The 28,000-nt window shown below is 42.5% G+C and overlaps 1 protein-coding gene across 4 annotated transcripts in view; it reads left to right on the forward strand.

The window, feature by feature from the left end:
- TNRC18 (trinucleotide repeat containing 18) overlaps positions 1-28,000 on the forward strand; it is a 351,855-nt gene that overhangs the window by 309,734 nt on the left and 14,121 nt on the right. For all 4 annotated transcript variants that reach the window (XM_083153575.1, XM_083153577.1, XM_083153573.1 and 1 more), the window contains 4 exons: positions 285-449; positions 1,266-2,449; positions 14,780-15,016; positions 26,030-26,104. In XM_083153575.1, the coding sequence (XP_083009701.1) occupies positions 285-449; positions 1,266-2,449; positions 14,780-15,016; positions 26,030-26,104 (1,661 nt within the window). The remainder of the gene's footprint in view (positions 1-284; positions 450-1,265; positions 2,450-14,779; positions 15,017-26,029; positions 26,105-28,000) is intronic.

Here is a 28,000-nt window from a genome sequence, read left to right on the forward strand (position 1 = left end):
AGTCTTGGTTGATAATAATTCATTACAAGTGGAAAGACTGAAATCATCATATTGATACATTTTACATGGGCGCTGTATAACACTATTGGGTTGTGTATTGGATTGTGGATCCCTCTAGTAGGGAATCTAGTGTTAGTAGCGACCACCCTTACTTAGCGCAAATATCTAGTGATATTGTATTGTTATATATATATATATATATATATATATATATTTATATATATTAAAAAAAGTATTCTTCTTCTTTGAATAGCTACTAATAATGTCTTATTTTTAATACCCAGGTGCAGAACCATCACCTGCTCTTTTGGTACCTAGTGCTAAAAGGAAAGTCCGTAAATCTAGCAAAGAAAAAAATGAGACGAAGGAGAGCAGTATAATGAGTAGTGAAGAAATGGAGCTTAATCGAAAACCTAGGGGACGTAAACCAAGCATCAAGCAGATATCAGGTGTGTTTATTTAATTATAAAGTTAATTTTGTCTCATCTGAGGGGTGACTCTGGACTGGAGCTGAAGTATAACGAAAGCTGGGTTCTTTAATAAACTTAGACTGCATAGAGAGTAATACAAGTCTGTGGAGGAACCCCTCACTGGGGAAGGTAGAGTCTCTGGAAGACTAGTTAAGCCAGGGAATAACTGGTAAGTATTGATAGGCTTAGATTGAGTAGAACAATGATGAGAGCTGCTGAATGAGGTCACTGCAGGTAAGTATGCACTGGGTATCACTATGGTTGTCACAAGAGAGGTTCACCAATGATGATAACGGCAACAGCAGGCATCTGTATTTATTGCAGATATAGATGTTTGTCTCTCTGACTGTTGACTTGACAGCTGTAGTGAGAATGTAGCTAGGCAGGTATTAAGAGCAATAAATAGACCAGCAGGTGTAGAAGGCAATCAGAAAACTAGGTATTCTGATAGTGGATGCTCTGAACAGTAGAGGAAGTCAGGACGCAGGCAGAATGGAATGCTACAGGTGCTGAATTAGCAGAAGCACTAAGAGAGCTAGTAGAAGTGCTGCCACTCATAGGACAACATTACTCCCCCCCCCCAAGGGGCATTATAATGACAATGGTAGGAGGGTGGCCCTTTCAATATTTTTCTATGTGGCCCTTTCAATATTTTTCTATGTGGCCCTCAAAGTTTTAGTTTTGCCCCTGACTAGACACACATATATAGATATATAGATAGATAGATTCAGTTTATACAATGTAAAGTAAGTTTCCCATTTTAAGCTTTCACTTATTTAAATTTCATTATTACAGAAGAATCAGCAATTCAACAAAATGCAGATGAAGATATCTCAAAGACAGTTAAGAAAGTGGAGGAAAAACAACTGAATTTGATCAAGTTAAACATAAATAAGACACATAGAGAAAGCATCCGACAAACACCAGATGTTGCTTCTGCACCAAGTGTTAGAAAACATCAAGAAGTGAAAAATAAGAAAACATTTTATCTTGGTTCTGTTTTTAGAAATGTGGCTAGTGGAGGCTTGTACTGTGAATTAACTGCAAATGGATTCAACTCCAGTACATTAAAAGAGAGAAAAAAGACAAAAAAGAGACGAAAATTAGAACAGAAAGATTTTGTTGCAGTGGACAAAAGTCATCGGAAAACTGAAGGTCAGCTTCTTGTTAAATTGGATCATGAAGGCGTTATGTCTCCAAAGACTAAAAAAATGAAAGAGGTCATGATGAAACTTGAAGATTCTAACAATAAAATTAAAAGAAATCGTAAGAGAATGATAAGTGGATGCTACTCTAATGTAGATTCCAACAAATCCAAAGAAGAGCATGCAGATACAAAGCACCGAGACATAGAGCAAATGTTACATTCTGAAGCTTTTAATAAAGCAGACAACAACTCAAAAATGATGTCTGATCAGAAAATAGAAAACCAGAAGAAAGAAACACAAAACAGTAATAGTAGCTCAGAGTCTGAGGAAGATAAGAGGAAGAAAAGACAGGGAAAAACACAACACAGCTCTAGTAGCTCAACATCAAAATCTTCTACCAGCAGTAGCTCCTCTTCTTCTTCATCATCAACCTCTTCGTCTTCATCCTCCTCTTCATCCTCATCTTCAACATCTTCATCTTCTACTTCCAGTTCTTCCTGCTCATCATCCTCTTTAACAGATGATGCTTCCTCAAGTAGCTCAGAGGAAGATACTTCAAATGTTGCTTCCAACTTGCCCGATGCTGAAAAGCAGCATTGCAATTTTAGGACATCCAACAGCAAATCTAAGACTACTGTACACATTAGGCAACCAAAGCAAGAGCAACAGAGAGGTATAAAATGCAAACCAAAGAAAAGAGAAGGTATACATCTGCCGACAACTAAGGAGCTGGCAAAAAGACAGAGATTGCCATCAGTAGAGAATAGGCCTAAAATTGCTGCCTTCCTGCCTGCTAGACAGCTCTGGAAGTGGTTCGGTAAACCAACTCAGGTAACTTCTTTTGTTCAATATAAATACTGACGTAATAATCATATTAAAATGGCATGATTGAAAGTGTGATATATAATATAATGAATACCTGTTAATGTACTTTTAGAGAAAACCAGCCATAGTGGCTGGAATGACAAGGCACCTCTCATAAGTGAAAACAAAGAGGTGTGTTACATAGGTAATGTAAGCAGGCACTACCAAGGGTACCTTGCCAATAGCAGCCACTTAAAGTAGGATTGTCAATCGTAGCGAAGCACCGGGCCTGCTGCGTGGCGAGCGCAGCGAGCCTGCAAGGGGGGGCGATCCACGTCCCCCTCTTGTTGGGATTTCGGCATTGGGATTCCGGTGTTGACCTCCAGGATTTAGTACCAATCCCCCTATAGCTTCTCTTAAATTCAATTGATATATTAATCTTTTCATTTCTGCTACTGAATTAGTCATTTTTTCCAGGACAAAGCAAGCTTGTGAAAAGGTGTTGGAGTCCAATTCCTAATTGTGTAGGTGTGAAAATGTCAGTGTGAGAACTCTTTGAAGTACTGAACAGTAGATTCCTTGTGGGGGTAGAGATAACATGTACATATGCAAGCTGAGGGTGGTTGGGGTCCTGCTATTTGAAATGAACAGTGACCCTTAAGCAATTCAGAGACTGAGTTTATTAATGCAAATAATTGGAGTTATTATAGAGGTGAATGAAGTCTAAGAAAGATGCTATATGGGATTAAAGATATGCTGTAGTCCACAGTACCTTGTTTGGGTTATCCAATGCAGAGTACAGTAGATGACAAACTGAAGGGGTTCTCAGTGGATAAAAGCAGAGGTTTCAATCCAGTGTGTATCTCAGCGTAGGAATACAATCCGTTGATTTTGATGAGATGTCCACAGAGGATAGTACAAGTTGGAGGTAAGTCCTTGGAAATTTATGATGATTCACATGTCATTTATGTTGAATTTAGGCTGTTTTTAAGAGATGTTCAGGAGCATACAAAAAGGTGAGGCAGCCATTTTCTATACTTAATTTTAGGAAAGATGCAACTATACTCAAAAGTATATAGGAAAGATTATTTCAAATTGTTTAGGGACTCTTCAAAATAAATAAAGTGGAATGTGCTATTTAAGAGGAAAACACAGAGGAAATGTAGGAAACTTTCAAAAAGTTGCTGGATACACTAACAAATAAATGTATCCCAAAGGGAAATAACTATCAACAGAACAAACCTGTCATGGTTGAACAAAAAAGATAGGGATGCAATAAACCTTAAAAAGGAGAGCTTTTAAAATATGCAAGGCTAATGGGGACTAGGAGGTTCACTAAGGACAAAGCATTAAATAAAAATTGTAGAAGGGAAATTCAAGCAGCTAAAAGTGAAAATGAAAAGCTAATAGCCACTGAAAGCAAAACAAATTCTTAAAAGTTTTTAAATACATAAAGAGCAAAATATTAATAAAGGAGAACATAGGCCCCTTAACCAACATTAATGGAAATAGTATTAATGAAGATAATGCTAAACTGTTAAATACATTTATTGTATCTGTCTTTACTAGGGAGGAGCAGGCAGTGGAATCTACAGGAACCACATATAGGAGGAGCTCACTAGAACTAAATATAGATTTCGCTACAGAGGAAATCCACAAGTCAAAACAAATAAATCAACAGGGCCAGATGGGATACGTCCTAGGGTTCTAACGGAACTCAGGGAGGAGTTAGCAAATAATCAGCAGTACATTTTTGCTAAATCATTTTCATCTGGTGCTGTGACAAAGGACTAGAGAATAGCAGAAATAGTACCAATATTAAAAAAAAAAGAAAAAGAGATGACCATGCAAATTTTAAACTTGTGAGGTTAACATCAATGTGGGAAAGTTATTTGAGGTAGAAACCAGCATGAGTTTGTAAAAAAAATAGTTCATAACAAACTAACCTAATAATTTTGTAAGAGAAAGTCAACAAGAACCTAGATATAGGGCATGCTGTAGACGTGGTCTACCTGGACTTTTGCAAAAGCCTTTGATACTGTGCCACATAAGAGGTTGATCAACAAAATTGGGTTTGGGGTAAAATTTTGTAGCTGGGTAAGAAACTGTCAGAATCAGAATCATCTTTATTGGCCAGGTATACTTGCGTATGCTTGGAATTTTTTGTGGTAACAGTGCAGCATCAATCAGGGAACACAAAGGGGGTGGGAAGAGAGGCATAAACAAACATCACATACATTTCACATGTATCTAGAAAAGTTCGAGTTAGTATTTTTTATGTTCAATACGGTTTAGTTGGTGGACAGCTATTGGGAAGAAGCCTTTTGTAGTTCTTGTCGTCTTTGCTGGGATGGACCTAAAACGTCTACCTGACGGAAGGGGTTCAAACAGGTTGTGGCCAGGGTGTAGCTTGTCCGCCAAGATCTTTCCTGCACGCTTATTGACCCTGGCTAGGTATAGTTCTTGGACAGTGGGGAGCTCCGCCCCAATGATCTTTTCTGCCATCCTCACCACTCTTTGCAACTTTCGTCTGTCATTCTCGTTTGCTCCTCCGAACCAGATTGTGATCGAGGAGCAAAGGACAGACTCTACTATGGCAGTGTAGAAGATGAGCAGCAGCTCCTGCGGGATGTTGAATTTCTTGAGTTGCCTCAGGAAGAACAACCGCTGCTGAGCCTTCTTGACAGTTGTAATGATGTTGGGACCCCATTTGAGGTAGCAGGAAATCTTTGTTCCTAGGAATTTGAAGGAGTCTACCCTCGACACTACTCTATCAGATATTATGAGTGGGTGCATGGCATTTGGTTTCCTTCTGAAGTCCACCACCATCTCCACCGTTTTGAGGGGGTTGAGGTCAAGGTTGTTTCCGCTACACCATTTAGTTAACCGATCCACCTCCCGTCTGTATGCCGACTCGTTTCCATCCATGATTAGGCCGATAACCGTTGTGTCGTCCAGTCGTTTGTGTAGAGGGAGAAGAGCAGGGGGGAGAGGACACATCCTTGAGGGGCACCGGTGCTAATTGTGCATGTGTTTGAAATGAATGCGCCTGCTTTCACCGCCTGTTTCCTTTCAGTCAGGAAGTCAGTGATCCAGGAGCATGTAGGTTCTGGGACTCCTAGTGAACGGAGTTTTGGCTCCAGGATGTGAGGGATGATAGTGTTGAATGCCGAGCTGAAATCAACAAATAGTATCCTTGCATAGGTGCCTGGACTGTCCAGGTGCTGTAGAATGTGGTGCAGCCCTAGGTTGACTGCATCCTCGACACTTCTGTTTGCTCGGTAGGCAAACTGCAGGGGGTCGAGGTGAGCATTTGTAACAACTCTCAGGTGGTTCAGCACCATACGTTCAAGCACTTTCATGACCACTGATGTTAGTGCAATCGGCCTGTAGTCATTGAGGTCTTTCGCAGTTGAGCTCTTGGGAACCGGGATGATAATTGAGGCTTTGAAGCAGGTGGGGACCTTGCACATTTCTAGTGAAGTGTTGAAAATCCTGGTAAAGATAGGGGAGAGCTGTGTTGCACAGGTCTTGAGGGCAGATGGAGACACTCCGTCTGGGCCTCCAGCTTTCCTAGGGTTGACCCTCTTGAACATTCCTTCTACCTCTGTTTGGTCCACCTGGAGAGTCTGGGGGTGGCAGTTTTGGAAGGAGGGTGGGCAAGCCATTTTGCCCCGGTCAGGGGTTGGACTGATGCAGGTAGCTTCCTTCTCGAACCTGCAGTAGAAATCGTTCAGCTCGTTCACTAGTTTCTGGTGCATGGTGGAGGGGGTTCGAGAGATCTTGTAGTTGGTTATAGCTTGCATGCCTCTCCAAGCTGACGCGGGGTCGTTGGTTGACAGGTTGTTCGCCAGCTTGTCTGAGAATCTTTTTTTTGCCAGCTTGATTTCCCGTGTTAGGGAGTTCCTGGCCTGTTTGTACAGGACAATATCACCACTGCGATAGGCTTCTTCCTTTGCCCGACGGAGCTTCCTGAGTTGACCGCTGAACCATGGCTTGTTGTTGTTGAAGGTGCGTGCTGTTTTGATCGTCTAGGTTTGTAGCGGAGGATTCAAAGACTCCCCAGTCTGTGCATTCGAGACAGGCCTGAAGCTTGATTTTTGCCTCGTTTGTCCAGCTTTTGACTGATCTGACCACTGGTTTAGCTGACCTTAGCTTCTGGGTGTAAGTTGGTAGAAGGTGGATAGAGGATCTATCCTGTCTGCAGGATAGAGAACAAAGTGGTGTTAAACGGTGGTTTTTCATGTTGGATATCTGTCCTAAGTGGCATACCTGGATATCTGTCCTAAGTGGCATACCTAAAAAAAAGAGAAAAAGGGGGTTGCAATGTGTGGACACATCTTGAAAAAATTATTTTAACGTTCAATGCATATTCATTAAAACTTAACTTTTATTTAATTTGAGTAAGAGTCCCTTTGTTTCTTTCTGTTAATGAAACAAATAGGGAGAGTCGTATGGATTTATATATGATGCGCTTGTTTATTAGGGGATTTTGTCTCGGGTATCGGCAGTGAGCCCAGAAAGATCCTATATAGAATCAATGGATACACTGTATTGTTAAGTATTCTTCCAGAGGATGAATTCTTATTTATGCATTACCTCAAAGAGCAAATTAAACAATGTATACAGATGTAGCGGGGGTCATCTTTGCAGGGGCTGGCGATTCTATCACCAGCTACGCCAGCGGCTGGCTACCCCCAGGCTGAGCTGCACAACGCCTAGGCAGCCATAAGAGACGCAGCTGGTCGTTGCAACAGTCAGGTAGGTAACAATAAGCAGAGACCGTACAGTTAACACACAATTAGATAGGCTTATAGAAAGTGAAAATACCATGTGAATACTGTATTTCCTTTATTAGATTCTTATATACAGCAAAGCCAGGTTTAGATCAATATATGTTCTGAGCCTTTTTGCTAATAACAGTTTACTGTGCAGTATTTAATCTTGGCAATGGCCCAGAAAGAAGAAATAGATACACTTGCTTTATGAATCATATGGTGTCCATACACTTTTGCAATTGGATGCAATGCAAGAGAATGAGGGTTGGAGAAGGGGAGTTGGGGAGGAAAACTAGATTTAGTAAGAAATCAGTAAAACATCAAGAACAAACCTTGAAAGGAGGAAAGTGAGAAAGTAAACTGAAATGCTTACTGGCCAATGCAAGAAGCTTGGGAGAAAAAAATGGGGAACTAGAAATCGTGACTGCCAGCGATGATTATGATATAATTTGTGTAACAGAAACATAGTGCAACGAGTCGCACGATTGGGCTATAAACATGGAGGTATACACCTTTTTCAGGAAAGACAGGGAAAATAGAAGGGGGAAGGTGCCATTATATAAGAACAAACTTAAAACCATGTGGGAAGGAAATGAGCTTGGGGATAGCTGATACAGAGGCCGTGTGGCCAGTGATAACTGAAAATAACAAAAAATCAAATAAACTTTTAATAGGGGTATGTTAAAGACCACCGAACAATGAAAGCGATGAGACACGACTTTTAGACCAAATCAAAAATTTGGCAGATCAGGTGCAGGTATTAATTATTCAGGATTTTAACTTTACAGACATCAACTGAACTAATGAGACCAGTATGTCATCTAAAAGCATTGTGTTCCTAAACTTACACAACATGGTCTCACTAGAAATCACGTTCTGTAACAACATCATACAGAACCAACTAAAATATAAAATATAAGGAAAGCAAACTTTGAATTATTCAGGGATTCTTTAAAATAAATTGAGTGGGAATTGTTATTTGAGGGGGAAAATGCAGAGGAAATGTGGGAAACCCTAAAAAGTTTTGCTAGAAACACTAATTATTAAATCTATCCCAAAAGGCAATAAGGGTAAAATCAATTGGAAAAAGCCACCATGGTTGGACAAAAAAATAAGAACAGCAATAATAATAAGACAAGAGCATTTATATTTTACAAGGCAATGGGAATTAGGAGGCATTCAATAAGTACAAAGAAGTAAATTAAATTTGTAAAGGGGAAAATGAAGAGCGCGCAGCCACAGAGAGCAAATACAATCCTAAGAAGTTTTTCAAATGCATAAATAGCAAGAGAATAATAAAAGAGAACATAGGCCCATTAACCAATATCAACGGAAAAAGCTTTAATGAGGATAAGGAAAAAGCAGAACTGTTTTCTCATCAGTGTTGAGCAGACAGTGGAACCCACAGGTACCATACATTTGACAAGCCAGCTAGAACTTAATATTGCATTTAAGACAGATGAGATAAAAAAGAGGCTCAGCAAAATCAAAGCAAAAAAATCCCCAGGTTCATCCTATGGTTCTAATGGAATTAAGGGAGGAATTAGCAAACCCTCTGTATTACATTTTTGAGAACTCATTTTCATCTGGTAAAGTGCCTAAGAACTGGAGAATAGCGGAGGTAGTACCAATATTTAAATACGATAAAAAGGATGACACAGCAAATTATAGACCTGTGAGCTTAACATCAATAGTGGGAAAATTATTTGAGGGAATTTTAAGGGATATATTCAAAAACATTTAGCAGGGGTCCTCAAACTATTTTGCTCTGGGACCCCATCAGACAATAAAACTGGAGTCACGACCCCATGTTGGAGAAGGTCGGGACTTACTTTGGGGTCAGGTTTGAGAACCGCTGCTCTATAGTATATAAATCAGTATTAACCAACATGGGTTTGTGAAAAATTGCTCATGCCAATCAAATTTATTAAGCTTTTATGAGGAAGTCAGCAACAACCTAGACAAGGGAAATGCTGTAGCCACATAAGAAGTTGATAAATAAAATGGAGGATTTGGGGCTAGGGGTAAAGATTTGTAGATGGGTTGTGGAATAGAGAACAGAGAGTAAATGGTGCTGTATTAAGTATGATTCCAGTACTAATTGGAGTGCCAAAGGGATCTGTGCTAGGGCCCCTTTTATTTAACAGTTATAAATGATATTGGGGTGGGTTTCCATCTTCCATCTTTGCTGATAACACAAAACTGAGCAGAGTAATTAGAGCCTGTCTCCGTGATTCAGAGCCATCTTAAAAAACTAGAAGAGTGGGCATAAAAATTGGAAAATGAGGTTCAATGTGGATAAATACAAGGTTATGCATCTTAAGAGACATAACCAGTGTGCTAGTTATAACCTAAGCGGGGTTGCTTTGGGTATTTCAGAACTGGAAAAGGATCTAGGAGTTCAAATTGATAACAAACTGGGGTGTAGTGTTCACTGTCATGTAGCAACAAATAAGGCCAACAGGATACTAGCATGTATAAGAAGGGGTATGGAGACTAGGAACTCAAATGTAATTATACCATTCTACAAAGAATTGGTTAGATCGCATCTAGAATACGAAGTACAATTCTGGGCCCCACACTATAAAAAGGACATCCTTAAACTTTAAGCTATGAAGACAAATTTAACAAATCAGGGGCCAATATAACTGTCATGCAACCTTTTCACTTTGAACAAGGGTTACAGGACACATGGGCATGAGTTTAGACTAGAGAAAAGAAGATTTTGGCAGCCAAATCGTGGAATGCTCTTTCTGGAGAGGTGGTGTCGGCAGACACAATAAATACATTTAAATAAGGTTGGATAAACTATTGGGTAAAAACATCCAGGTGTACTAACAACAATCATAATCTGTATTAAATAAATCAGAATAAAATGGATCATACTAACCAAATTTGAACTCGATGGACGCATCTTTTTATTCAGCCTTAACTACTATGTAAATATGTATTATTAACATTCATACTATACTTACCTATGGATTCCAAAATTGGCCCATCCCCTTGTCCAATAGAAATCCACTTGGTAGATGTGAAAGGAAATTATACTTACCAAGGCCTCCGGCTTAGATTGCGTCTTCTTGGTTGCAAAGTAGGCAACCCAGAATGACAAAAAGAGAATCCATTCACGACATGTCCCCCAAATTGGGCGATTGGGTATTGAGCGAAAGCATGTCCTTTGTTCCCATTAAACAACCTGATTACTTTTGGTCTAAAACTGACTATGGATACACTGTCTCTACAATTGCTCCACAACTATGTAATTTACAGCCACATTCAACCTTTGATCCTAAACAGCTCTTCCATAAAAACATTTACCAAGATGCTCTAATCTTGGATGGAGCATACAGTAGATAGCAAAAAGCCATACTGTATATTGGGGCAGATCTATGATCCGTCGTTATGGGGGAGAAGGGGTATCAGCGCACGTTATGTGCACTGATACCGCTTCTCCCCATGTATGATCGTGCCGGGATGCGGTAATGGACAGGGGCGCTATGCGCCCCTGTCCATATCGGCGCTGCTATCAAAATGATAGCAGGCCGAATGTATGAACGGTCAGCATCGCTGACCGTTCCGCACGAAGCCGGGTTTGGCTTCGCCAGCATCAGGCTGGCGAAGCCCTATCTAAACAGCAGGGACAGCGCTGTCCCTGCTGTTAGGTCTGGGCTGCGCTGGGGATCTCGCGTAAACAGCGAGATCCCGCGCATGCCCAGTGCGGCCGGCCGGGGGACAGGAGATAGCGCATCAGTATTAACTGATGCGCTATCTCCAGAAAGGGATATCGCCGAAGGGGGGAGTTAACGCTCCCCCGCTTCGGCAGACAAGATGTTAATACATCTTGTCGATGTCCCTTCCTGCTTCGCCTCGCTATTGAGGCGAAGCAGGAAGTATCATAGCGGCGCGATAAGCGCTGCTATGATACATCTGCCCCACTGTAACTTGATAAAGTTAGAATAGATCGCTTTGGGTAGGTTAAAACAATGAACTGACGTGGGGCTAATTGAGACTCACGCACAGAAGTGCGTAAATCACTATTTGGTGATTTCTGTACTTCTGCATACACGTGCAAGCGCCGCAGCATGCATGCGCGATCCCTGAAATTGCAATCACAGAAGATCACAGTTTTAGTGCCAGCCAAAGACAGTGGCAGGGTGGCAATGATGCAATCGGTGGAGGCTTGGCAACCTATCATTTGGTGGGAGCAGTCTCGACAATGCAGGTGTGTCCGGACCGCTCATCATAAGGCCGTCAGTGGCTGTGTGATGTCAAACGCAGCCAATGCAACCCAAACATGGCTGTCCTGCTCCTGGTTTTGGAGCCAGAGGGCAGCTGGTAATGTGTGAGCAATTCACTATGTAGTGAACCGCTCACAATTTAGCAGTCTGCCCACAACATTTTGTTGGCGCATCGTAGGGAGGGACCCAGTGAGTGGGGCGGTCTTGCCCTGTGCTGGGGGAACATCCCATGCAGTCTAGTGACGGCAGTGTTAATTGCTCAAATCACTAAAAACGGCCGTTTTGAGAGATTTTGCACTGAAAATCGCCCAGTGTGTATGCCCCAGCGATGAACTGCTAACGATGATGCGTGCTCCTGCTCCAGCGAGGTGGGCCGTCGGCTGGTTTTACCAGCATGTTTTTCAATTATGGTTAATTTTTCAACCATCATCACTCAGTGTGTAGGTGCGCGAGTGATGATGGCTGAAAGATGAGACAACTTCGCACGGTGGTCCCGTCCTGCTTCCTCCCTCTGCTCTGGGCTCTACTGCACACAGAGCATAGATGCACCAGGCGGTCCCACCTATCTAACTTCCCCTGCTCCGGGCTACTGTACACAGAGCATAGACGTGCCCGGTGAGCCCGCCCTGCTCTCTCCCCCTGCTTCGAGAGCATAGCGTCGGCGCCCGTGCACCAGCGCTGCTCCCTTCCCGCTGCAAATACAGTCAGTTTCACACACGCCACCCGTCAGTTTCACACACAGGCCAGCAATGTATATATCACTGGCACCACTGGGCACCAATGATTTTACAGTATTATTACCCAGTAATATATACATTTACTAGTATATATTACTGGCACCACTGCCCACCTATGATTTTAAAACAGGCCAGCAATGTATATAACACTGTCACCACTGCCCACCAATGCATAATTCACAACTTTTAGGATCATTGATGCGGGACACCAATATTAGGGGGCGTGGCCTATACTTGGGTCTTCTCGCGAGGCCACGCTCCCGTTTTGATGCTGTGGGGGCATGACCCAGAGGTTCTGTGAGCCTCTAGCCATGCCCCTAGCCTCTCTGGCTGCCGGAATAGATGCTCTGCGCATGCACACAGTGTCTATTTAGCACTGCTCAGCAGCTGACAGGGGGGACTCCCAACAGACCCTTCCTACGGGGTGGGACACTGCCGGCCCCGAACGGGATATGGGAACGTCCCTGAAAACCAGGACGTTCCCACGGGGATCAGGACTGTTGGGAGGTATGCCGATGTATGTTTTTTTATGGAGACTACATATACGTTACCGCCGCCACTGACCACCAATATATCTTTTATGGCTGGTGCAGGTGAATGGATTTCTCCCTACATGTACGGCTGCAAACAAAATCGTAGCTGTGCACATGGGCTGGATTTCGCCAGGGCGAGGAGGCATTTACCTGATCGTTGGGCTCCAAATATACGCAGCCCAGCGAACAGTTCTGAATCAAGCCCCAAGAACAGAAATGCACTGAATAAAATGGCTAGTGCTGCCACTCTTGGAATTCAAACCCAGCTTATTATGTAAATAGCCTTTTATAAGGAAAGATTTTCAGCAAAGTCTTTCGTCTCCTGAAAATATCTTGCTCTTTGGGAAAATAGCTCAGTGTGTATGCACTACTTTAGTTAAAGATCCTGACCACCCCCCCCCCCCCCCCATCTACCAGGAATAAAACAAAAAACAACCTAAAGCCCCGTACAGACTAGTTGACAAGCACCACTGCCGATATAGTAAACAATATTGGCCATGGGTGGATGAATTGAGCATACACACTGAACGGTATTGGTGAACAATATCATTCAGTGGCATCACAATAATGAAATTGAGTGTTCACACTAGACATTGTTTTTAAACATATCTAGTGTTTGTATGGGGCTTTACACTGTGTTCATTTAGGAAACAATGATAGGGAAAAAAATTCTGTTTACACTGAAAAGCATATTTCTCATTCTTATCTATATTATATAATGGAAGGGGGGTGTTGGCACAGGGCAGGGAAGCCTAGACTAATGGTTAGTCACAGAGCAGGGAATGTTGGACTATAGGGGCACAGGCCAGGGAGGGCAGGGCTAGGGGGGCACAGAGCTGGGAAACAAGGGTAGGGGGGCACAGGGAAGGGAGGACAGGGCAATGGGGCCATAGAGCAGGGAAAGCAGGGCTAGGGGAGCACAGGAAAGGAAGGAAAGGGCTAGGGGGGCATAGGGCAGGTAAGGCAGGGTTAGGGGGGACAGAGAAGAGAAGGCAGGACTAGGGGGCACAGGGCAGGGAAGGCAGGGCTAGGGGGGGGGGGCACAGAGAAGGGAAGGTAGGGCTATGGGGTACAGGGCAGGGAAGGCAGGGTTAGGGGGCACAGAGAAGAGAAGGCAGTGCTAGGGGGCACAGGGTAGGGAAGTCAGGGCTAGGGGGCACAGGGCAGGGAATGCTGGAGTAAAGTAAGGCTGTAAGAAGGTATGGCATTGAAGTGCTAGTTCTTCAACAGCCACTTCAACCAACTTATCTATTTCTCTTGTTTCCATGGGGATTCCTCCTGCAGCAGAGATATCATGAAGGAGCCTGCAGACACACAGTAGTGCTTTGCAGGAGGCGGGTCTCACAAACACACAGCAGCACTGCCATTATGGAGAGGCAGCTGAGCTCTCTCCTCACTCAAAAATCTGCTGCCGTCTCTCCCTGGTGGTGTCTCACACACTCTGTTGGGGCAGGGAATAATCGCTAGTAACACACAGCTCCCTGATGCTGCTGGGTGCTGTGTGAGAAGGAAGCACACAGCAGTATCAGGGAGCTGTATGTTACTAGCGATCTTCGTGCCTCCTCCCCCGACATATGACAGCCGGGACAGTGGTATCGGCAGTACCGCCCAGATTGCGGCCCTACCTGTACCTGACAGGCACCGGCGCCCACCACAGACCCCATGGCGCTTGCTCCTTCAAGCCGCCATGGGGTCTGCCTCATGGCGGCTACGCCACTGACTGGAGATTGTTAAGGTAAGCATAGACATACAAAGAACCAGATGTATCAAGCTTTAAAAAAAGATTTAAAATGGAGAGTGATAAACAGGCTGGGTTTGAAAAATTACAGTAAGGAGCTGATTGGATAGATGTTTATCTCTCTCCCTTTTATGCAATGCAAAATTGTGTATACAGTACTCATTAATGCAACTTTTTTACACGTACATACATAAATATGTACACACAAATCGTTAAAATACATAAATATGAACACACAATCGTTGCCTACCCTCCCGAAATGGCCGGGAGGCTCCGGAAAATCACGTATTGTATGCTTTGTTTTACTTTAATTAACTTTTTCTATAATTTCAGAGGCGAGGAATGAAAGGCAAGGCACGGAAATTATTCTACAAAGCCATTGTCCGTGGAAAAGAAATTATCCGAATTGGGGATTGTGCAGTGTTCTTATCAGCTGGACGTCCAAATTTGCCCTATATTGGATGTATTCAGAGCATGTGGGAATCTTGGGGAAATAACATGGTGGTGAGAGTCAAATGGTTTTATCATCCAGAGGAGACCAGTCCTGGGAAAAAGTTAAATGATTGTAAGGTAAGCAAAATTTGCATGCACAAAAATGACCCCAAAAAGCAACAGAATTTTTTTTCTGCACTTTGGGGTAAATTTACTTAGATAGGAGATCTTTTAAAGATGTGGGTGAAAAAACAGATGCCTGATATTTTCATGTTCTTTCTTGAGCTCTATGTATATGTTATTGACATGCATGGAACAAACACTGTCTGTTTATGATTTATTATGCATTGCACTCAATAAACTATATTTAAAAAAAAATAAAGATGTGGGTGAAATGTAGAAAGGTGCGATTTTCTGACGTGTGCGATTTTTTAGCAAAAAACGGCCAAAATCACATGTTCTCTGAAAATCGCACATGTAATAGAGTGAGTTTTGCAGTAAAATCACACGTTTCATGGTGAAAATTGCACGTTGTCTAAAACAAATCCAACATTACAAATCACATCCAGATGTTTTCTCATAGTAAACATCAAAATTGCAAATGTAATTTAGTGTGATTTTTTGTAAACTTTGCCAAAAATCGCAAACAAAATAGACCAGGTCCAGGCTGGCAAGTTTGACAGAACCATGCACAGATCAGCATGACACTGCTGACTGTTGGAGCTTAGTGCTGGTTCCAAAATACAGGAAACACCCAGTCCTTTTGTCCCCCATTTTTAGAACCAGCCTGGTGCTGGTTTCTTTTTTTTTTTTTTATATATTTTTATTGAGCCTCATAAAACAAGGTCATGATACAGCACACCCGACAGCGGATGATGACATTCAAGTAACGACAGTGAGGATCAAGAACCATTTTCAACATTTTCCATAACAAATTCACTATATAAGTAGGGGGAGAGCAATCTCCCAGTATAGCCAAGATAATACAGATACAGGTTGAGTATCCCGTATCCAAAATGCTCGGGACCAGGAGAATTTGGATAACGGATTATTCCGTATTTCAGAATATTTTAACCCCTTCCTGACAGAGCCAGTTTTTGCCTTCCTGACAGAGCCATTTTTTTCAAATCTGACATGTATCACTTAAGTGGGTATAACTTTTTTTTGCTTTTACTTATCCCAGTGATTTTGAGATTGTTTTCTCGTGACACATTGTACTTCAAATTAGTGGTAAATTTGGGTCGATACAGTCTGTGTTTTTTTGTGAAAAATACCAAAATGTCGTAAAAAAATGGAAAATTTAGCAATTTGCAAAATGTTAAATTTTCTGCTTGTGAGACAAATAATCATACCACTCAAAATAGTTAATAACTAACATAGACCATATGTCTACTTTATGTTTCCATCATTATTTCAACTTCCTTGTAATTTTTTTGGACACTAGGAGGCTTACAATATGAATAGCAAATTTTCAAATTTTCAAGAAAATTTCAAACACTGATTTTTTTAGGGACCAGTTCAGTTCTGATGTGACTTTGAGGGACTTGTATGTGAGACACCCCCATAAATGATGCCATTTCAAAAACTGCACCCCTCACAGTATTCAAAACAGCATTTTGGAAGTTTGTTAACCCTTTAGGTGTTTCACAGGAATTAAAACAAAGTGTAGGTGAAATTTCAAAATTTCATTTTTTTTTGCAGATTTGCAATTTTAATACATTTTTCTAAGGAACACAGTAGATTTTACTAGAGAAATGTGACTAAAAATTGATTCCCCCAATTCTTTTGTTTTCAAAAATATCCTATATGTGGCCCTAGTGTGCACGTTGACCAAACCACAGGCTTCATAATAGAAGGAGCACCTACTTGATTTTGGAGCCTCCTTTTTATGAGATTATTTTTTAGGCACCATGTAGGTTTCTAGGCACCATAAGATGCTAAAATTTAGGAACCCCCCCACAAGTGACCCCATTTTGCAAACTACACCCTTCAGGGAATTCATTTAGGGGTATAGTGTACATTTCAAACCCCCAGGGGTTTGACCAATTTTGATACAACTGGGCTGTGAAAATGAAAAAATTTAATTTTTCATTTTCACAGCTCAGTTGTATCAAAATTGGTGAAACCCCTGGGGGTTTGAAATGTACACTATACCCCCTGATGAATTCCCTGAAGGGTGTAGTTTGCAAAATGGGGTCACATGTGGGGGGGTTCCACTGTATTGGTGCTTCGGGGGTCTTGCTAATGCGACATAGCACCCACCATTCATTCCACCACCAAATATCACTCCTTCCCTTCTGAGTCCTGCCATGCACCCAACTGGTATTTTTTGGTCACATGTGAGGCATTGCCGTACTCGGGAGAAATTGGGGCACAGATTTTGGGGTGCTTTGTCTCCTTCATTCCTTGCGAAAATGAAAAATTTTGAGCCAGATCTGCATTTTTGTGTAAAAAAATGTATTTTTTTACACAAAAATGCAGTTCTGGCTCAAAATTTTTCATTTTCGCAAGGAATGAAGGAGACAAAGCACCCCAAAATCTGTGCCCCAATTTCTCCCGAGTACGGCAATGCCTCATATGTGACCAAAAAATACCAGTTGGGTGCATGGCAGGACTCAGAAGGGAAGGAGTGATATTTGGTGGTGGAATGAATGGTGGGTGCTATGTTGCATTAGCAAGACCCCCGAAGCACCAATACAGTGGAACCCCCCCACATGTGACCCCATTTTGCTCACCAGCTTTGGGAGGGGGGCTGGCGCTGCGGCTGGTGGGGGGGTGGGAGGGGTGCTGGCGCTGCGGCTGGTGGGGGGGTGGGAGGGGTGCTGGCGCTGCGGCAGCCGGGTGGGTGGGAGGGGGGGCTGCCGGGTGGGAGGGGGGGGGGCTGGCGATCGGTGGTGATCGGTGCTGTACTTAACAGCACCGATCACTGTATATATATATATATATATGTGTGTGTGTATATATATATATATATGTGTATATATATATATATACACATATATATATATATATAGTTCATTTTATTTCACTAAAAGTAATTTCATACTGTGCTGCGGCTGGTGGGGGGGGTGGGAGGGGGGCTGGAGCTGCGGCTGCTGGCTGCTGGCTGCGTGGGAGGTTAGGCTGCCGGGTGGGTGGGAGGTTAGGCTGCCGGGCGGGTGGGAGGACGGGCTGCCGCTCGGTGGTGATCGGTGCTGTACTTAACAGCACCGATCACCACCGATCTCTGTGTTACCGAGCGGCTTAGCCGCCGGTAACACAGAAAACGCTGCAATTGGCTGTTCACTTTTGAACAGCCAATCGCAGCGATCGCCGACCGGGGGGGGCATCGAGGGGGGATGTCTGCTGTCAGGGACAGCAGACATCTCCAAACTGTCACCGCGTCTATAGACGCGGTGACAGTTTAAAGCCATGACGTACATGTACGTCAAATGTCGGGAAATACTTCCCGACCATGACGTACATGTACGTCAAATGTCGGGAAGGGGTTAATATTTCAATTATGTATTTTGAAGTATCTTGCATTTATGCTGTATAAACACATAAAATACACACAAATATATTTTAGTACCACATAAAATACACACAAATATATTTTGTTTGTTCAAAAAACAAGGTTTTAAAACATGAAACAAAATTTGTGTACTATCTCAGATATTGAATTTGAATGCCAAGCAATCATTGTCTTGCACATATATAGTGCCAGTTACATATCATGTCCCCAGTGATGCTGTTACAAATGTCCCCAGTGAGTTTTTATCAAAAAAATATTTTTTTTTCACTTTCTGGAATGTATGGTTTTTGGAATAATTCGGATAACGGATACTCGGATACGGGATACTCAACCTGTATATACAATTCTATCGATGATTTTCGATGAATAGGTGTGAGAGAATCTCTCTAAACATTTAACTCGACCATAGTATTGAGTCAGTATAGTGATCAAAATGAGTAAAGCAAAATAAAATAATAACAAAGTAAAAATAAAGAAAAAGGAACAGCCTGGTCCTACACTAACATGGTAGAGGACCAAGTGTTGAATCAAAGTACCTGACCAACAGTTGTCTCGGACCGCCGACCCATCCACGGAGAGATCCAGTCAGTGTGCGGATAGTGAAGAGAAGGGAGACAAAAAGTATGGAACAAAGGGAAGGTTGGGGGAAGAAAGTGAAAAATGAGGTATAGAAAAGACAATGGCCCTTATTCTTATCTGTGCGGCCAGATCAGAATATGCGGCCAGGACCGTGCAGGCGAATCCTCGCCTTCAATACGGATCGCCACCTCCGTCCGTACGCGGATATGTGGCGGTCCGCATGAAAGTGGACGGGGATACGCCTCCTCCATCTTGGGAGCAGCCCCTGCATTCGATGGTCGCCGACCATCGAATGCAGGGCCGCACGCTCCACCAGCTCCCGCCACCCTAGACCACACGGACACTTGTCCGTATGAAATCATGTATGGGGGCGGGCAGCTGACATCCGGCGATGTCAGATGCCCGCCCCCTACACATGCGTCACGGCTTCATTACCATGCATACGCCCAGCATTTGCATGGGAACGCCCATGAAACGCGGGGCGTATGCATAGGGTAATGAGGCTAAGTAGCCCTTCACACCCCTCTCCGCCCCCTGTGCGGCGTCTAAAAAAAACGTACGGCGAAACCGCTTGCACATGCGCAGAGTGACCTCTGCACATGCGCAGACGACAAACATTGGCGGTACGACCGCAAGCGGAAAACACCGCACCGATCAGAATAAGGGCCAATATTTGGGACCTGAAAAATTTTATATAGCATTTCTTGATAGGAACTGGCCGGAATGAGTTTAAGGTTTATTAAGAAGGTGTCTAATATGGTTTCAGAGTCGAGAGAGAAGGACTGTGAAGCCCACTTAGTAAGTGCTGGGTAATTTGTGTCAGGATCCAGTTTTGGGCGTATACGTCCATATATAGTGGAGACAGAGTGTGTTTGAGTGCGAATTACCGAGTCTAATGAATTCGTGATATCCTAGGGCCGTAGTTTGGTAAGGATCAATTTGCAGGTAGTGAGTAGCTTGTATGTATGAGAATGCATGACTAGATAGGAGATTGAATCGTTGCGTCGCCTCCTCGAATGCAAGTGGGGTGTTAGATGTGTTAAGTAAATGTCTTAGACATGAAATTCCAGAGGACTGCCATGTTGTGAAAGGTGATCCAGCTTCACCCCTCTGGAACTCCAGGTTGCCAACCAAGGGGAGGGACAGGGAATAGAAGTGTTGCAGGCCTAAAGACTTTCTTGCACGTCTCCAAGCATATATGGTAGAGGATAATAAAGGATTGTCAATCTGAGGGGGTTTTAATTGTGATGGGCGTGCATGTAGAAGAAAACTAAGCGAGAATGGGGCACACAACTGTGAGTCCAGAGCCGCATCAGTGAAAATGGCAGTGCCATTAACCCAATCTACCGCAAAGCGAAGAATGCAGGCCAGATTATAGTACTTTATATTAGGCAATTTGACCCCACCTCGTTGCATTGTCTGCATCAGGTTATAGAGGCTGATTCTAGATCTTTTAGAATTCCAAATGAATTTGGATAGCATAGAATGAAGTGAAGATATATCAGACTTAGAAAGTAGAACTGGAGTCATTTGCAACACATAAAGCAATTTCGGAAAGCTGGCCATTTTAAACAAATTGCATCTTCCCAGCAGATTTAGTGGCAGGTTAAAGCCATAGATTAAGCTCAGTTTGAATCTTAAGAAACACCAGAGTAGTGTTATACTTATATATATATATTATGAGGATGGGGTGGTAAAGCAATGGCCAGATATGTAATGTAGGTGGCAGCCCATTTGAAAGGAAAAGGAGTGATCCAGTCAGATCTCACCTGACCATAGATGGCCAGAGCCTCTGACTTATTAAAATGAATGGAGAAACTGGCAAATGAGGAGAAGTGTGTAATGATGTCTATGAGGAAGGGGATGGAGTATTTTGGGTTAGACAAAAAGAGAAGAATGTCGTCCGCAAAAGCGACAACCTTTAGTTCTCTATTGCCAATCGTTATACCTGAGAGGTCAGGGGAGAGGCAATGCGCCGAATAAGTGGTTTGAGTGCTAAATTAAAGAGTAAAGGCGAGATGTGGCAAACTTGCCTTGTACCTCGTTCAAGACAAAAGGATGGGAAAGCTATGCCATTTACCATCACTTGGGCTGTTGGGGAAGTGTACATCGCCTGAACCAGCCCCCTGAAAGGTCCTCCAAAGAGCTGCCGAGAAAGCACATTATGAAGATGTAACCAGGAGATTTTATCGAAAGCCTTCTCGGCATCTAGGTTAATAAGTATGTTATCTTGAAGGTTGTGAAGGCTGGTATGCGTTATTGCTGCAATGGCTGCACAAACGCCCATTACCGACTGTCTAACCTTCACAAATCCCAACTGGGCTGGCGAGATCAGGCGAGGCAAATATTTTTGTAGGCGGTTAGACATTAGTTTAGTTAATATTTTAAAGTCTTGATTTAAGAGAGAGATTGGACGATAAGAGCCCATTAAGGTAGGGTCCTTGCCTGGTTTCAAAAGGATGATAATCCTAGCTTCATTAAAACTAAGGGGCATAACCCCAGTTGTTATTAAATGATTATATAGCAATGTTAGAGTGGGCGCGATTTCTCCCTTCATTAATTTATAAAATTCTGCCCCAAAACTGTCTGGACCAGGACTTTTGCCGTTAGGCAGGGATTTAATAGTGTCTAATACCTCCTCCTCCATGACCGGGTGATCTAATAGCTCCCTCTCCTCCTGAGTTAATATGGTTAGCTCAGTTGCTGCTAGGAATGCCTCACTTTCATGTGAGTCAGAGGGTTCCAGGGAGTAGCGGAACCATAGAAGTTAAAAATTAACTGCATATTTTATTAGGATCAGTGAGAAGGTTGCCGGAATGATTAATGGCCTTAACCCATGTGCGGGAGCGGGGTCCCTTCATCAGGTTTGCTAAGCGTTTCCCTGATTTGTTGCCAAATCTATGTAGTTTGTTATGATAACAATCATGGGAAGATTGGGCCTGTTCAGTAAGGAAGGAGTCGTATATCTGTTTGGCAGACACATATTCCTCTCTGTGAACAGGGGTATTGTTTCTCTAATAGGTGTTGTAGGCCAAGGTTAATGCAGTACACAGGGTATTCAGTTGGGATGTAATTTTTTTCCATTTGGAGTGGACGTATGACATAATATGGCCCCTAAGGACCGCTTTTGAGGCGTTCCAATTTATAGAATGATTTTCAGCCTGAGCTAATTTATCAATGACAAAATGAGACCAAGCATGTTTTAGGTGTAAAAGAAAATCCTCTGAGTGGAATAAACGTGCAGGGAACCGCCAGCATTTAGTAAATAGTTGAGGCAGATTTAGTTGTATGGTCAGTAATATAGGCGCGTGATCAGATGTTATTATGTTATGTAAAGACGTATGTGTAACCTTAGGAAGGAGGTGGTCTGAGAGAAAGAGATAGTCGATTCTGGAGTGTGTAGAGTGTGGGTGTGAATAAAATGAAAAATCATTCTGTAGAGGATGAAATATGCGCCAGGGATCAGTAAGACCTAATTTAGAGCAGACAGGGGAGAGAAGAGTAGGGGTGGTTTGAGATCTACCAACACTTACCCCGGATCTGTCCATGGATGGGTCTACAACTGTGTTGAGGTCTCCAACCAAAATCAGATTGGTGTGTCCCCAAGACAGTAATTTCTGTAAAAGCATGGCAAAAGAAAGAAGAGTCCGGGTTAGTTGGAGCATAGCCATTGAGCATGGTGTATTGGACGTTATCTAAAAGTACATAGATGAGAATAAATCTACCCTCTGGGTCTAGGAATCGTCTGGTATTGAAGGTTTTTATTAAATAATATAGCTACCCCTCTAGTCTTGTTAGTAAAAGTGGCAGAAATACATTCCCCCAGCCATGTAGCTTTAAGAGAGGGGTGAGAGCCCTCAACCCAATGGGTTTCCTGTAGGAAAACAATATGGGGGTTCATGCGGTGGTGCTTTTTTTTAAATATAGGGGATCCCCATGATTCCCCTCCCCCCCATATTTGGGTAACTAGGATTGGCTCAGCGAGCCCGGGGCTGGGTTTGCCCAAAATTGCAAGCTGACTTGGTCTAAAAAAAGTTGCACCTTATTACATTTACGAATTATGACCGAAAATCGCAAATGTGACATGTGTGATATGGTGCGATATTTTTTTTTAGCTCTCTAAAAAAATGAAAAAAATGCACCTTACTACATTTCACCCAGGATGTTGCTATGGGCAACCAATCATATTCTATCTATTATCTTCTAGAAGGTGCTAAATAAATAAGAAGTAGGTTGTGATTGGTTGCAATGGGCAACATCCCATCTTCAATATAACTCCCATCTTAGTAAATGTATCCTTTTGTATTTAGTGATCCAGAGAAGGCAAATACTGTACTTCTTATAAAGTGGCAAAACTATCCCATTCATTTTATTTAATACCAAATGGAATATTATATTTTAAAATATATAGTACCTTATTCTGGTCCATTCACTCCCATGCTAATTTGCAGGGGAGTGTGATGTTTTTGTTTTGCACATGCGCATTTCTGCTCATGTGCATGCTCTGTGTGTGAGTGGCCACGGTGAACAGGGTGTTCGCCGGGAGCTCGCACATAACAGTGTGGGGGGGGGGGGGGGGGCAACAGACCAGGGTATGCACCTATGGGAACACCCAGCGTTTCATGGGTGTTCTTATGAAAATGTTGAGTGTTCTCATGCTAATGCCTGGATGATGTGGGTGTCGGGGGTGGGCAGCTGACATCACCGGATGGCGGGTGGCAAAGCGAGTGGTGGTCAGGCTTAAAAAGACGCGCAGCACTGTAAACTTCACATCACTGCGTGTCAACCAGAATAAAGTACATAATGTTTTTAACAGAGATAAACGTCACATATTAATGTTATGTTTAAAGTTATGTAGGTTAGAAAAAACTGTACCCAGTACTAGAATTATGCTGCATGTACTGTACAGGGCCAGCAAACAAATAACAGAAATATAATGCGCTGATGGATCGGACAGTTAGCTCAAATCACATGTTTTCATGAAAACACAACACATACACATATTGCATAGAAAAACATCTTTATCAAGGTATAATGTACCAATAAAAAAATGGAACAATAAAAAATACATATATAAATTATAATACAATGTTGGCACAATTTAAAAAAACAATAGGTTTTTTTTTCATATAAAAAAACATTAGTAAGCAGCTAATAAGCCATACTTACCAATTACCAACTTTTATTCTCTCTGCTCCGGGAGAAGCCTGGAGAGGAGACCAGATACTGCTGCCAGGAGGGAGGAACTTGGCTTATGTCAGCAAACCCCACCCCAATCGCGGCAATTCACGGGTCTGTGTTGTATTTCCAAAACAGTGGAAAGACCCTACCCTAGTGCAATCATATCCCCCTATATCTCTCCTAAACCAGGTTTTAAAAAATCTTCACTAAAGTGCTAGCCGGAAGACTTCAACCGATCCTACACAGGATCTTATATCCAGCCCAAAATGGCTTTGTAAGAGGCCGCACCTCTGTGCATAATGTTTGCACCCTAATAGCAGCAATTCTATGCTTTAATCACTTAAACAACAAAGAGGCAATCATTGTTAGCTGTGACGCCGATAAGGCCTTTGATCGCGTCTCCTGGCACCACCTACAAAGAATATTCCAGTTGCAACACTTTGGCACAGACTTCATAAACATTTGTAACATGTTATACTTCTCTCCTGAAGAATAACTATTAATGGCCTAAATTCTCCCTCTTTAAAATTATCTAGAGGGACACGACAGGGCTGCCCATTATCTCCACTACTATTTAATATAGCACTGGATCCTCTGATCAGATCATTTTACCAAGAAACCTCCTGGCAAGGAATACACCTAGGCGGGTCAGAGGTGAAGGGGTCTGCTTTCGCCAATGATCTTCTATTATACATCAGCAACCCTAAATCGGCATTTCCTAGTTTACAAGCTATACTAGACATCTTTTGCGACACCTCTGGTTTCCTAGTGAACTACAGTATCAGAAAACAGAGGTGTTAGCCATACACCCTGAGGCCCGACCTGGATGGGGAACCCTGTTCCCCTTCCGATGGACTACTGAAAATTTACTTTATCTTGGCCAACGTTTTCCCAAAAACATCGAAGATCTTTATAATATAAATTACTCACACTTCATAGCTCAAATGCTTATTGATTTCGATAGATGGAAACACCTCCCACTATCCTACATCGGACGATGTAACCTCTTTAAGATGGTCTCCTTTCCCAGACTTCTTTACCCAGTCCAGATGCTCCCATTTTTACTGAACAAACAAGATACTCTGAGCATCAACAGAGCTCTTATCAAATTGACATTTGGGTGGGCAAACGTCCTTGGATTTCCGAACAGAAACTACAACAACTACCATCAAATGGGGGTATTAACTTACCTTGTATCCAGGACTACAGATGGGGCCGGGCTCTTCTTTGCTGGCGAATCGCCAGACCGTCACCGCTGGCGATCCGCCAGCAGCCCGGCTCGCCATCTGACTGAGACGCGCGTGCATCTCAGTATGGGGCAGTACGGATGGTGTAATGGTATGCAGCGCTGAGGTCATGGGTTCAATTCCCACCATGGCTGTAACTGTGCATAGTTTGTATCTTTTCCCCATACTTGCATGGGTTTCCTCCGGGTACTCCTGTTTCCTCCCACAATCCAAAAATATACTGGTAGGCTAATTGGCTCCCGACAAACCCTAGAATGTCTGTGTGTGCATGTACATGTGGTAGGGAATATAGATTGTAAACTCCACTGCGGCAGGGACTGATGTGAATGTTCAAATATTCTCTTTAAAGTAATGCGGAATATGTGTGTGCTATATAAGAAACTGTTAATTAATAAATAAATAACTAATAATGGTAGGGTGATTGCTGCTTTACCATCGTAGGGTGTACCATATTAAATGCTCTCTATATGTGGAGCATTTAATATGCATATCTATAAGGAGCAACCCAATGTGACCTATGTTGGATGTAAGTGCGGATTCCGTGACGATTATATAAATATATACATAATATTCAGATTAATATTTATTCCATTTTTTTATATCATTTTTTTTTTTTTTTTTTTTAAACAGGCATGGAATCAACAACTTGGCAAAGATAGCACATCCTGTCTCCAGATCTCTATACATAGGAAGGATTTCATGGAGGTGAGGTGCTTTTAACACAATTATGATTATAACTCAATTACTATATTTCATGCATTTTCATTCCTGCATGTACATTGGTGATGACTAGGGTTAAGAACAAATGTGGGTCTAGGCCAGGCCTGGCCAACCTGTGGCTCTCCAGATGTTGTCAAACTACAAATCCCATCATGCCTTGCCACAGTTTTGCTATAAGGAAGTGTTAAAACTGTGGCAAGGCATGCTGGGATTTGTAGTTTCACATCTATAGAGCCACAGTGTGGCCTGTCCTGGTCTAGGCATTCTTGGCGAAAATTTTCCAGCACTAGTCAGCAATCCTAATTCTCTTCCACCACTTTTTCCCTGCAGCCACTATGTAAGAGAGATATCCCCCCCCTAAGTCTAAAATGTAAACTTTTCCTGAAAATTGGCAGTCGAAAAAAAGGCTCCTCCATAGGAAATGGGGAAAGGCAAAAACGTAATACTCATACAGTATGCTTGGGATTTTACAATCTGCAGTTAACCCAGAGAAGGAAGGGGGAGGCGGAGCCGGCCTTATCCAATTTGATGCCCTAGGCAAGATTTTTATTGGCTCCACTAGCAGATGATATCACCACCAAGTATTCAACTGACCCCCTGCACTCGCAGGGTTTTACCAGCAAGGTGGAAATGGCGAGTGGGGACGTGAGGCGCGAGCCGCACCATTCTCGGGAATCCTCACCGCACCTCTGACGGGCGGAAGTTACAGCAGCGGCTGCAGTGCCAGGGCCCCAGGCATAGGCAAATCTAGAAATATGGTAATGGGTGCTCCCAGATCCAAATACTCAAGCAGGTTGGACCCTTGCATGGTGAAAAGGGAGTGTGGCCTCATGGAAAGGAGGCATGGCATCAGAAAAAGGGGTGTGATATTATACATTAAACCACAAAACCTTAATGCCCATTACACATTTTAGCAAACTCTGTAATATCCATTACACATAATGCCACACGCAGTAATGCCAATTACACATAAGGCCACACACAATAATGCCCATTACACATTGTGCCACACATCATGATACTTTATAACAACGTAATGGCCATTAAATATTTGACACATGTAAGTGCTACTTACCTACATGCACATTGCTAGGGGGTTCTTGCGATGCCAGGGGCTTCATACTCGATGCCAGGGGCTTCATGCTCAATGCCAAGGGGGCTTCATGCTCGTTGCCAAGGAGGAATATATGCTTGTTGCCAAGAGGGAAGTGAGATCGAGTCTGACAGCCGCTGAATGCACACAATTATTATTTTTTTTTTTTAAAGATATTTTATTAAATTTTCACATAAGAGAAAATACAATCATTACGGTCAAAATGATCCACATTCAGAAAATACAATTCTGTCATTAGAAATTAGTCTAAAATAATAGACTTGCAAACAGCAATAATGTAATGATTCATTGAGCGCTTTGTTTACACACTTTAAACTAAAACAAGTTTTAAGAAATGGGGGGGAGCGGACAAAAGGGACACACATAGGGGGAAGAAAAATATAGCGAGTAGGGGGAAGCTGTATAAGCATACATTAATGATAACAAAGTTATTACCAAGAACAGAAAGATATCTTATCACTTAAATACTTAGATCAATAGGTAACATCATACTCCGGTGGAAATCTGTCGAAGTAGGTTCCAGGTGGTATTCTCAAACAGTTTCATTATATGGTCTTGGGTCTGCTTATCTAATATATTAATTAAGAACTCCCATTTTTTATAAAAATTTTCAACTCCGGACTCAATATCGGGAGTAGTTGAGCGTCTATCACAATATAAAACCTGCAGTAATTTTTGTTTTACTTCTGCAAGAGAAGGGGTAGATCTCCGAGTCCAGTGAATTAGAATTGCTTTTTTTGCAACAGTGATAATTACAGCTAATATAC

This window comes from Crinia signifera, chromosome 7 (assembly GCF_055691185.1).
Source record: "Crinia signifera chromosome 7, ASM5569118v1, whole genome shotgun sequence".
In the NCBI taxonomy this organism is placed as follows: Eukaryota; Metazoa; Chordata; class Amphibia; order Anura; family Myobatrachidae; genus Crinia; species Crinia signifera.